At 42.8% G+C, this 12,323-nt stretch overlaps 1 protein-coding gene across 3 annotated transcripts in view; it reads right to left on the bottom strand.

The window, feature by feature from the left end:
* The window catches only part of RYR3 (ryanodine receptor 3), a 553,341-nt gene that overhangs the window by 4,998 nt on the left and 536,020 nt on the right, over positions 1–12,323 (bottom strand). For all 3 annotated transcript variants that reach the window (XM_059913701.1, XM_059913702.1, XM_059913703.1), the window contains exons 94-98: positions 8,279–8,321; positions 7,665–7,792; positions 7,184–7,244; positions 6,767–6,913; positions 1,298–1,432 (exon numbers count right to left, since the gene is read on the bottom strand). In XM_059913701.1, coding sequence (XP_059769684.1) covers positions 1,298–1,432; positions 6,767–6,913; positions 7,184–7,244; positions 7,665–7,792; positions 8,279–8,321 — 514 coding nt within the window. The remainder of the gene's footprint in view (positions 1–1,297; positions 1,433–6,766; positions 6,914–7,183; positions 7,245–7,664; positions 7,793–8,278; positions 8,322–12,323) is intronic.

Genomic DNA, 12,323 nt, shown 5'->3' with positions numbered 1-12,323 from the left:
TGTTTTTACAGAGATGGTCAGATCATTCATGTAATAAGGTCAAAACGTGACAGCCCTGAGGCAGGAGAAGGGTACTCTTCACAATAACACATTCATGCTGCTGACTCTGTCCTCTACACCCTCTGGTTAGGTTGGTGTCTATAAAGATGGAAAGATTGCTGTTCCACGTAGCCTTTAAAAGGTATTTTTTGCTCTTTTCTTAAAAACAGTTTTGAACTCTTTGACACACATATGAGAATTCACTCTAGGTGTGTATAAGTTAAAAGAACTTTCTGCCCTGATGAGGATGGCATATGCCAGATACGAGTTTTCTCTCACTTAATTTTAAAGTGCCAGCCTGGACCTGGGGCCGGGCTACAGCCTCTGGGAAAAGGCCTCCCCTACTTGGCATCCTCTGCGCACCCGGGAGGGCAGGGCTCCCCGCAGAATCTCCTCCCAAGTGCCCGTGTGCTCCAGGTAGGCACCTGGGCCAGGGCTCACAGCGCAGGCTGCCCTCTGTCTCTCCTCCTGACTGGCTGTGATGGCTTCGGGATGGGAGTGTGGAGGCAGTCTTATGGCTGGTAAATCAAAAGCCAGCGGCAGCACGGAGCCCACGCTGGTCATATGGTTGCTCTTGTGCCTGTAGTGTTGCTGTCTCATGGGCTGCCTGCCCCAAGAAAGCACACGGAGAGTTTTTAGCCAAAAAGCGTATCTATTTTCTGGAGAAACGATCACAGGCGGGGGCAGGGGGGCAGTGTACTGTCACCTGTCTCTGATACACACATTCTTTTCCTGAAATCTGGTCATGATAAACGTCCGGAGATGCTACTGCAGCTGTGCTGCCTCACCCTGCGCTGTGCCCTTCTATGCCCGCAGGGGCTGGCCTGGCAGGAGCCCCAGCCCCGCCCTGACCCTGTCCTGCTGCTGTGACATTTTTCAGACGACATGGCTCTTCTGAAACAAGACCCACTGGCTTGCTGAAATAAACGGAGCACCAGATTCATGGGACTTTGCTCCGAGCTCTCAGAGGTAAAGAATCAGAGCTTGACTTCCACGAGATACAGACACAGGTAACTCACGTCTTCGCCACACACAGATGTGGATGGATGGTGATCCGCTTAGCTGTGTGCTTCTCTTTCCACCTGGGCCCCGACAAGTGGTCTATTCCATCACTTCTGTCTTTCCAGGACCCACCTCCCTTTCGGACGAGACATCGGTATTCTACTCTCATCTCTGTCCTGCTCTGTCTCCACTCTACCCACAGCCCTTCTGTCCCAGCCACGCCAGGTGACCAGGTGGCCCTACAGGGAATTCTCACCGTCATCATGTCATCACACTTCATGTCGGGCTCATCGTCGTCTTCACTTTTGTTGTAGAACTTGCGGAAGAAGTTGAACGCCACCACGGTATAGAGGTAAACCACCACGGCCAGGAGACCGACAGTCAGGACCAACTGGGAGCGGAGAGAGAGAGAGAGAGGGAAGAGGAGGTGGGTCTTCTCCACCTTGAAAGGTTGGCGGGAGACTCCAAGAAAACAGAGGAAAGGGGAAAGATGAGGGGTCTGGAACGAAGGCTGTCATACAGCAGGTGCCGAAGGAAAGCAAGATCACAGAGAGAAACAGGCTTATTGGGAGAAAAGAGTAATGATGGACTGTTATGGAACAAATTGTGTTCCCCCGGAATTCGTATGTTGAAGCCCTAACCCCCAGCACCTCTGAAGGTGACTGCATTTGGAGATAGGGCCTTTAAAGAGGTGATTTAATTAAAATGAGGCCGTGAGGGTGGGCCCTGCTTCAATCCGACTGGTGTTCTTACAAGAGGAGGAGGTAGGACTCAGAAGGAGAGATACCAGGTAGCCGTATGCATCGAAGGATAATCAAGTGAAAAAGCAGCAAGAGGCAGCCAGCTGCAAGCCAAGGAGAGAGGCCTCAGAGGGAACCAAGCTACCCACACCTTGATCTTGGACTTCCAGCCTCCAGAACTGAGAGGAAATCAATGTCTGTTGTCTAAGCCCCCAGTCTTCAGTATTTTGTTATGGCAGCCCAGGCAGACTAACAGCTGCACGGGGCGCATATAAACTACACAGGGATTTAAGGATGAGAACAGTGATGGCGCTCTGAGGATGGTTACTTTGTTTTTTCACAGAGATAGCAGTGACCCAAGGCTTCACTCTAATGCTGCTTTTATTGATTTAATTGAAGTACAGTTGATTTACAATATTGTGTTAGTTTCAGGAGTACAGCATAGTGATTCAGTTATACATATACATGTATCTATTCTTTTTCAAATTCTTTTCCCATTTAGGTTGTTACAAAATATTGAGTATAGGGCTTCCCTGGTGGCGCAGTGGTTGAGAATCTGCCTGCCAATGCAGGGGACACGGGTTCGAGCCCTGGTCCGGGAAGATCCCACATGCCACGGAGCAACTGGGCCTGTGAGCCACAATTACTGAGCCTGCGCGTCTGGAGCCTGTGCTCCGCAACAAGAGAGGCCACGATAGTGAGAGGCCCGCGCACCGCAATGAAGAGTGGCCCCCGCTTGCCACAAGTAGAGAAAGCCCTTGCACAGAAACGAAGACCCAACACAGCCATAAATAAATAAAATTAAAAAAAAACAAAAAAACAAAAAAAAAACCCGTGTGCTCTGACATATCTCAAAATGGTTCCTTTAAAAAAAAAAAAAATATTGAGTATAATTCCCTGTGCTATATACAGTAGGTCCTTGTCGTTTACCTATTTTATATATAATAGTGTGTATATGTTAATCCCAAACTCCTAAATTATCCCTCCCTACCCCACTTTGGTAACCATAAGTTCTAATGCTGCTTCTAAAAAACTACAAGAAATTAATATAACATTGTAAATCAGCTATACTTCAATAAAATTTTTAAAATATATATATATACATATATGTATAACTGAGTCACTTTTCAGTACAGAAGAAATCAACACAACATTGTAAATCCACTATACTTCAATAAAATTTTTTAAAACTAAAAAAAATAGAAACTACAGATTCCTTGGGCTCATGGGTATCCCTACATCACAATATTTCATAACTAACCATGAACTGGATAATTGTCACAGCTTTGAAGTTACTATAAGAATTATGACGGTTGAGCAAAGTGACATTTTTCATAACGAAGACACCTGCCTTGGACCTTTGCCAGGGTCACAGGGCCTGTTTGTTTCTCGGCTTTCAGAGGCACAATAAATGAGGACTACACAGGACCTGCTCATCGGGCCTATACCAGGGACTAGGTGCTGGGCTGGAGCTGTGAAGATCAACAAACAGCATAAAAATCTTTGCCCTCAAGCTGCTACACAAAAGGGAGTGGGCATGATAAGTACCAGAACAGACATATTCAGCAGCTTCTTGAACAATGAATTTAGTGATTTGAACCTTGGATAGCAGACCTCATGGAAAGCAGCCGGTTTAGAAAAAGAGAAAGAATGTGGGCTTTGGGGCTTCCCTGGTGGCGCAGTGGTTGAGAATCTGCCTGCCAATGCAGGGGACACGGGTTCGAGCCCTGGTCTGGGAACATCCCACATGCCGTGGAGCAACTGGGCCCGTGAGCCACAACTACTGAGCCTGTACTCCGCAATAAGGCCACGATAGTGAGAGGCCCGCACACCACGATGAAGAGTGGCCCCCACTTGCCGCAACTAGAGAAAGCCCTCGCACAGAAACGAAGACCCAACACAGCCAAAAATAAAAATAATAAATAAATAAAATTTAAAAATAAAAAAGAATGTGGGCTTTGCACCAAGGACCAAATGGGCTTGAATCTAAGTTCTGCCACTTGGCAGCTGTGTGCTCTTGGGTGAAACACTTAGCCTCTCTGAGCCTCAGTGCTCTTCTCTCTCAAGTGAGTGTAACACTTACCTTATAGGGTGGTTGTGAGCCTACTGCAATACCCAGCACATGGCACAAACTGGGCTTATTTTTTTTAACAATCTTGCCAGAGTCTAGTCGGCAAGCTCGTATAAGACATTCATTGTTTAATAAATGCTGGAGAGGGCGTGGAGAAAAGGGAACCCTCCTACACTGTTGGTGGGAGTGTAAATTGATAGAGCCACTATGGAGAACAGTATGGAGGTTCCTTAAAAAACTAAAAATAGAACTACCATATGACCCAGCAATCCCACTCCTAGGCATATACCCTGAGAAAACCATAATTCGAAAAGATACATGCACCCCAATATGCAGCACTATTTACAATAGCCAGGACATGGAAGCAACCTAACTGTCCATTAACAGAGGAATGGATAAAGAAGATGTGGTACATATATACAATGGAATATTACTCGGCCATAAAAAAGAACAAAATAATGCCATTTGCAGCAACATGGATGGACCTAGAGACTGTCATACTAAATGAAGTAAGTCAGACACAGAAAGACAAATACCGTATGATATCGCTTATATGTGGAATCTAAAAAAATGGGTACAAATGAACTTATTTACAAAACAGAAGTAGAGTCACAGATGTAGAAAACAAGCTTATGCTTACCAGGGGATAAGGGGGTGAGGGATAAATTGGGATATTGGGATCGACATATATATACTCCTATATATAAAACAGATAACTAATAAGAACCTACTGTATGGCACAGGGAACTCTACTCAATACTCTCTAATGGCCTATATGGGAAAAGAATCTAAAAAAAGAGTGGATATATGTATATGTATAACTGATTCAATTTGCTGTACACCTGAAACTAACACAACATTGTACATCCATTATACTCCAATAAAAAATTTTTTTAATTAAAAGAAATTCATTGTTTAAACTTTTCATTTAAGGTACAGTTTTGTATAACGCCGTTAAACCAAATCAATAAAATTTAAACTTTCTATATCTAAGTAAAGGGGAAGAAAAGAATTCTAAAAGAACAACTGGCATTCCATAAATCCCGTTTTGGGAAACGGCACCTTTATAGGATAAAACTTCCCAAGACACACATGGAAAAATAATACACAATGCCCTTTCTCCCAGGAACCTATAAGGAAGTATTTACCACTCTCTAAGCAAACATCTGTATCACAGGTTCTCTTATTACCTCCCCAAACTTTAGCTTCTTGTATGTGGCAGCAAATTTCTATCTCTAGCTTTCCTCCATTCTTTTTAGTTTCAACCAAGAAACTGGTGCCGCTACCAGAAGCCTAGAAGAAATAAACCATCGTAATACCTGATGATCTAGCACCCTTTCATTTTAGAACAATTAAAGGTTAATCTGACTTTTTTTCTGGTTGGAATTTTTATTTTTTAAGGTGTGCAATGTGATGATTTAATATATGCATACATTATAAAATGATCACCATAATCAAGTTAATTAACATATCCATCACCTCACACAGTTACCGCGCGTGCGCGTGTGTGTGTGTATGTGTGTGTATGTGTGCTGAGAACACTTAAGATCTCCTCTCTTAGCAAATTTCAAGTATACAATACAGCATTTTTAACTATAACCACCATGCTTTACATTAGATCCCCGGAACTAATTTATTTAATAACTCAAAGTTTGTACTCTTTGACCAATGCTCCCCATTTCCCCCAACACACCCAGCCCCTGGTAACTACTGCTCTACTCTCTGGTTCTAGAAGTTTGCCTTTTTTATGATTCCACATATAAGTGACACCATACAGTATTTGTCTTTCTGTGTCTGGCTTATTTCTCTTACCAGAATGCCCTCTAGGCTCATTTATGTTGTTGCAAAAGGCAGAATTTCCTTTTTTTAATGGCTGAATGATATTCTACTGTATGTTCATAACAAATTTTGTTTATCCATTCATCCATTGATGGATACAGGTTGTTTCCATATCTTGGCTATTGGGAATAATGCTGCTACGAACATGGGAATGTAGATATCTCTTTGAGATACTGATTTCATCTCCTTCAGATATATATACCCAGAAGTGCAACTGCTGGATCATATGGCAGTTCTATACTTAATTTTTTGAGGAACCGCCATACTGTCTCCCATAATGGCTGTACCAAGCTGGGTACATATTAACAACTCCTTTCTTTTCTCCCTTCTCCTATAAATATTTAGAGATATGAGGGAACATGTCTCATTCATGGATTTGTACTTAATGAGGAATAAAATGCTAGGGAGTTTGAATTTGTTCGCAGGAGGAGCCATTAGAGGACTTTAATCAAGGGATTGACCCTGACAATTCTGTAGAAGACAGACTGGATATTGATGAGACTGGATGTAGAGCAATGACTATATAGATATATAAGCAATGACTATATAGGTATATATAGAAATGCACACATACATGTATATAACATATATAGCTATATATGTCTACCTATATACACATATAGCTGTATATATGTGTTTATATGTATAGATCTATATATATCTAAGTCATTGGTTCTTTTTTTTTTTTGGCTGCATTGGGTCTTCATGGCTGCGTGCGGGCTTTCCCTAGCTGATGCAAGCGGGGGCTACTCTTTGTTGCGATGCACGGGCTTCTCATTGCAGTGGCTTCTCTTGTTGCAGAGCACGGGCTCTAGGTGCATGGGCCTCAGGAGTTGTGGCACGTGGACCCAGCAGCTGTGGCTCGCGGGCTCCAGAGCGTAGGCTCAGTAGTTGTGGCACACGGGCTTAGTTGCTCCGCGGCATGTGGGATCCTCCCCAGCCAGGGCTCGAACCCGTGTCCCCTGCATTGGCAGGAGGGTTCTCAACGACTGCGCCACCAGGGAAGCCCACTGGTTATGTTTTTTCCTAACCATATCTAGGTCCCTCCCGTTCTGCAGCAGTATAAACCCCATACCTGTTTGCCATTGTGAGTGACAGATGACAGAATAGTCCTCAGAGTCTTGAAGCCCATCGCGATATCCAGCAGATGAGCAGCGAAGAAGAAGTTGTTGTAGTGGCCCAGGACTGACATGGTCGTGTACCAGGCGAGGTAGAGAAAGGACTGGGGAAATGGAAGAAATTGAGCAGCTTTTCAGGCATTCGGGGGGCTGAGGTGCTTTGAGCTGGCTCAAGAATTGCCCAAGTCAAGCCCCATCTGCCTTATACTACTGCACAAGAGAGGAGTGTCCCCCCAGCACCCTAGGGCCCTCTGTCTTTGACAAGCACTCCCTGCATCTTCCTGAGCCGCCTCCATAGCTTGTTTCTCTGTGGCATCTAATGACATCCCTGGACTTGGGGCACAGAATTTTGCTTTCCCAGATGCCATACTTACATTGTCAGTAAACACAACTCCCAGCTTCCAGATATGGTACTTCATGTCGATGGAACTTAGCCTAAAGGGGAACAAATCATTTCAAAACTTAAAAATGTCAAGATTTAGTTAAGTGTTTAATAAGGGGAAAAAATGAATTTTTTTCTCTCTCGGGTTTAATAACCTAAATACAGCTCTGAGCTTTATCAAGTTGTATGTGTTCACCATGAGAATGAGAATGGCTGAATCACACACCCTGAAATTTTAATTAGTCTTTCTCTTTCAGCTCTATCAGGCATAAAGGCTGATAAGTCTTTAGGATTTTTTTAAAGCATTGCTCTCCCCCCCATATTTTAGAACCTAGAAGAAACACTTAGGCGAGACCAGAGTCTAAGACAGCGAAGACATGATTCTGAGTTTTCCCTGTAGCACAGGGAAGAGAACTGGAAAGATAAAGGGTCTAGTCAGCCAGACTTCGGGATTTAACTCCTAAGCTCTGTACCATGACACCAGGGAGGCTGCCTCTGCTTTGGTCTCTTCTACGGGGCTAAAGTCGAGGGCATTTTTGTCCAACCCCAGGAGTTCAGCGATGCGTTCTGCTCCGTAGAGATCTCCATACTTGTTGATCACCTAAAGCAGAGAGGATGACAGGGTGAGCTCGGGCCGTGCGTCACCACCAATGTTTTCTCCAGCCCCAGTGCCGTCAGAGCTGTGTTACGCTCTGGGCTCTTCCAAGGGGTTGATAAAGACATGAGTCAAAATGCAAAAGGAAAATAAAGAGAAAAAAAATAACCTCCAGAGAAAAGAGAAGTGATAAAGACAATTAAGTGAAAACTGCTTTTCTAGCTATCATTTAGGAGGAGAGAAAAATCCTAGTATGTACAAAACAGTGATTTTGTTAAGCTGATTAAGGCAGATGAGTATAGGAACTAAGCCCCAAACCTCCATGCGTCCATATAAAACCCCTTCTGTGACTTACTCTTCTCGAGATAGCATCATAAAAGCACCATTACATTCATTCATGTTCGTATATGGAGAACTTAAAAAAAAACAATCTACATTTCTTTGGAGGTCATGGAATTTACTCCCCCTGCCCTGCCCCCCAACAAGGCATACCTTTCTCTTTACAAACTTGTCCCAGTAGTTATTAGGAAAAGATCTGAAGAAGAAAATGAAACAGGGAGATTCTTAACAACATCAAGGCAAGCACATCAAGAAACTTTGCAGTTTGAGTGTCTGGACCTGTGATCTTTTGGGGTTTTGTCCTGCTCATTGAAGAATTCAAGACCTGATTGAAGTTCAGAGTCACCGCAGGTCTGATTTCTGGTTTCACTGCTTTGTGGTGAGTTCTGAAACACTTGGAAAGCTCCTTTGCATTTTCTACTTCAAAATTATGGTTAAGAGCCAGGAATTGTGATGACAGACTAGCTAGAGGCAGGGATATGTGTCTTGGGCTCAGTGTAACTAGAAACCAAACCCTGCAGGAAACACATGCATTCAACCTTCCTTCACTGAGTGCCCGCTTTATGGCAGTAACTGGGGTAGGTGCTGGGGACACGGTGGTGGGAGGTGTAGACAAGATCCCTAACTAACTATGAAGCTTCCCGTCTGGAAATCACCGTTAGTTAATTTACACGGGGGTTTTCTTAATGGAGTGCTTTTCTGCTCTGTTCTCCATTCCTGCATAACTAACTCCTGTGGGGTGCGCTTTTCCTGGGAATGAGATCCCTCTCTCCTCTGGAGGTGGTTCCTATGCCATCCCAACCTTAACCCCACAGAGGGAACAGCTTTCTTCTGGCAAGTAGCTAGTACCAGCTCCACTGCAAATACCTTCTTATTGTTAAAGTCGAGAAATAACTGTTACTTTCAGGTATGTTGGTAGAAACCATTTAAAATATTTTGCTCCCCTCCAGAATGATCAGTCCTTCCTGAGAGGTTCCTTGGGAGTCTAGTTTGCAGCCAAGGAACCTCTGGCCCTTGGTGCAAACATTCTTACTTCTGTTTTCCTTCATTTGTAAATCGTTCTTGTTAGCTCTGGAACACAACAGTCCCCTATGCTATAGAGGCCACCCAAGTTGGTGATGAGGAAGGGGGGGGCCTCCCTCTGTTCGTGGACCTCTCAGAAGAATAACCCTGAGCAATTGGCACCTCTCTTACAACAGGGTGGCAATCTTTAAACAAAACAAAAAAATTTTTTTGGATCTTTAAAGCAGTCTTGGTCTTTTTTTTTTTTTTTTTTAAGATTCTTTTGGGATGTGGACCGTTTTTAAAGCTTTACTGAATTTGTTACAATATCGCTTCTGTTTTGCTTTTTTGGCCGCGCGGCAAGTGGGATCTTAGTTCCCCCGACCAGGGATCGAACACACACCCCCTGTACTGGAAGGCGAAGTCATAACCACTGGACTGCCAGGGAAGTCACCAGCAGTCTTGGTCTTAAACATCCAAATGCCACTTAAAAACAAAGCAAACTGCTAATAGATTTTATCTATGGGGGATGGAAGTAATTATTTTGACTTCCTTCTTTGTCCATTTTTCTGCTACTTGATTTTTTTTTTTCATGTATGGTATTTAGAATCCAAAATAAAACAAATAAAAACAAGCCAGTCTTCCTCTGTCCACACTGGTATCACCTTTCTCTTAAATCTTTTAGAAAAAAATGGTCTGTAAGATACAACTCAGGGGGCTTCCCAGGTGGCACAGTGGTTGAGAATCTGCCTGCCAATTCAGGGGACGCGGGTTCGAGCCCTGGTCTGGGAAGATCCCACATGCCGCAGAGCAACTGGGCCCGTGAGCCACAGCTACTGAGCCTGCGTGTCTGGAGCCTGTGCTCCGCAATAAGAGAGGCCACGATAGTGAGAGGCCCGCGCACCGCGATGAAGAGTGGCCCCCGCTTGCCGCAACTAGAGAAAGCCCTTGCACAGAAACGAAGACCCAAAACAGCCAAAAATAATAAAATAAATAAATTTAAAAAAAAAAAAAAAAAAAAAAAAAAGATACAACTCAGGGTCGGCCACATTTTGGCATAAGTGGAAAATTCCACAAGTGATCCTGAAGGGCCAGTGACTAAAGGCTCCGGTCAAGACCCTTTCACAGATGTAATCTTACTTTGATCTGAATATTCTTGTCTCCTGACCAGGTACGTAAGCTCCTTCAAGGTAGAAGACATAATTCCACTTGGTAATATTCCTTTAAGTGTGGGGTAAGCCAAGAACCTTCAGCAGGGAAATGCATAAATAAGTGACAGATATATATGTGAATGGTCAAGAAAAACAACATAAGCTGCTCAACCTCTTAGAAACCAGCAGAATGCACAATGCGATGCTATTACACGCCTACCAGATGAGCAAAGTTATCTGAGGATAACAAGCGCTGACGAGGAGGCAGAGAAGCAGGAATTCTCACAGGGTGCTGGTTTAATGTAAATGGGGACAAACATTTGCATATCCTATTCAGCAAATTCGTCTCCTGCTACCTACTCCGGAGAAACTCTTTTACTTGTGCACCAGGTATAAAAATAGTCCTTACAGCACTGTTTGTTTCCAACAGACACTAGTGGGAAACAGTTGAAATAGCCACTGTCAGGAAAATGGATAAATGCACAATAATATACTCCTAATGGAAAATGCTACAGTTTTGAAAATGACCAACTCGGGCCACACATATCAACGTATTCAACAGATGAGTTCTTGAAGAGGGTGCTGAACAAAAGATTCAAATGACAGTACAATGCATATGGTATAACTCCATGTATATAAAGCTCAAAACTAGTTAAGATGAAACCATGTATCTAGGGACACATACCTAAGTGGTAACACTATAAACTAAGGCAAAAGAATGGAGAGCACTAAAGTCAGGAGGGTGGTTAGCTGGGGCCTGGGGAGGATAGGGGCCAGAGAGGATAACGTCTGGGACCTCAAAGTCTTCAGCGATGTTCCAGTTTTAAAGCTTTGTAGTTCATTTTATTACTGTACTTTAAAATATACTTACACATTTTTATATTTTCTTCTATATGTGTATTTAACAATACAAAAATAAAATTAAAAAAGAAAGCTCTCCATGACATATAGTTAACTCAAAAAAAAGCAGGTTACAAAGCACTACATGTACAATGATGCCATTATCGTGAAGAAATAATCAAAGTTCATTGATCTAAATGTTTTAAAACAGTTGTTTTACTTATACATGCGTTTCCCTATTCATGGGCATTTCAGCCACTTCAAATAAATGTCAGCAACTGTCCTTGTTAAAACAGTTTGGTGTTCTTGTCTCATTATCATCTCCTTAGGATAAATTTCTAGAAACTGAATTGCGTTTTTACTGGGACTTTTAGGCTATATCGTGCCACAGACACAAGCGTTACTGATAATTACAGAAAGCTTACCAAGGAATGAGATTATTTAATATTCAAAATGTCTATACTATAATAACAAAGGGTCAGAAATAAGTCTTAGTAGTTTCCCTTAGTTTTCCTTAAGTGAGGAGATTGGCAGTGACCTGCAGGCGGAAGGAAGCTTTTGATTTGCCTGCTCACACCTTTTTTCCCCTAAGAGAGGAGTCTTCCCTTTCTAGGGACTATTAAAAAAAGCTCAGTGGTGCCTGTGTAGAGCTGCCTCTCTCGATTTGCCTAACCATCTTTGAATAAATGGCATTTTCTTCCTCCAGGGGTCACGGTTGTTGTTTCTAGATGTGCATATTTTATTGGCACAGCCAAGAGTTTCAACAGTCATCTTTGTTTACATATTCAGCCCTATTTCTTGACTTTTCTTTCATCACATTAATTTATCTTGCAACTCTCATTTCCCTATTGTGAATACACTGGCGTTAGAGCATCACCTTTGCTAATGGTGGTCATTTTTTTTTCTAAATTTTTATTGCGGTAAAATGTACATAACTTAAAATTTACAATCTTAATCATCTGGCTATAATCCCTGTGTTGTACAGTATATCCTTGTAGCTTATTTTATACCTAATCGTTTATACCTCTTACTCCCCGTCCCTATATCGCCCCTTCTCCCTTCCCTCTCCCCGCTGGTAACCACTGGTTTGTTCTCTATATCAGTGAGTCTGCTTCTTTTTTGTTATATTCTCTATGTTGTATTTTTTAGATTCCACATATAAGTGATATCATATGGTATTTGTCTGACTTACTGCTGATGAATAT

The sequence above is a fragment of the Balaenoptera ricei genome, chromosome 2 (genome assembly GCF_028023285.1).
Source record: "Balaenoptera ricei isolate mBalRic1 chromosome 2, mBalRic1.hap2, whole genome shotgun sequence".
NCBI lineage: Eukaryota > Metazoa > Chordata > Mammalia > Artiodactyla > Balaenopteridae > Balaenoptera > Balaenoptera ricei.
Note: the sequence above shows the minus strand (reverse complement) of the source record. Positions and strands in the feature narration are given on the sequence as shown.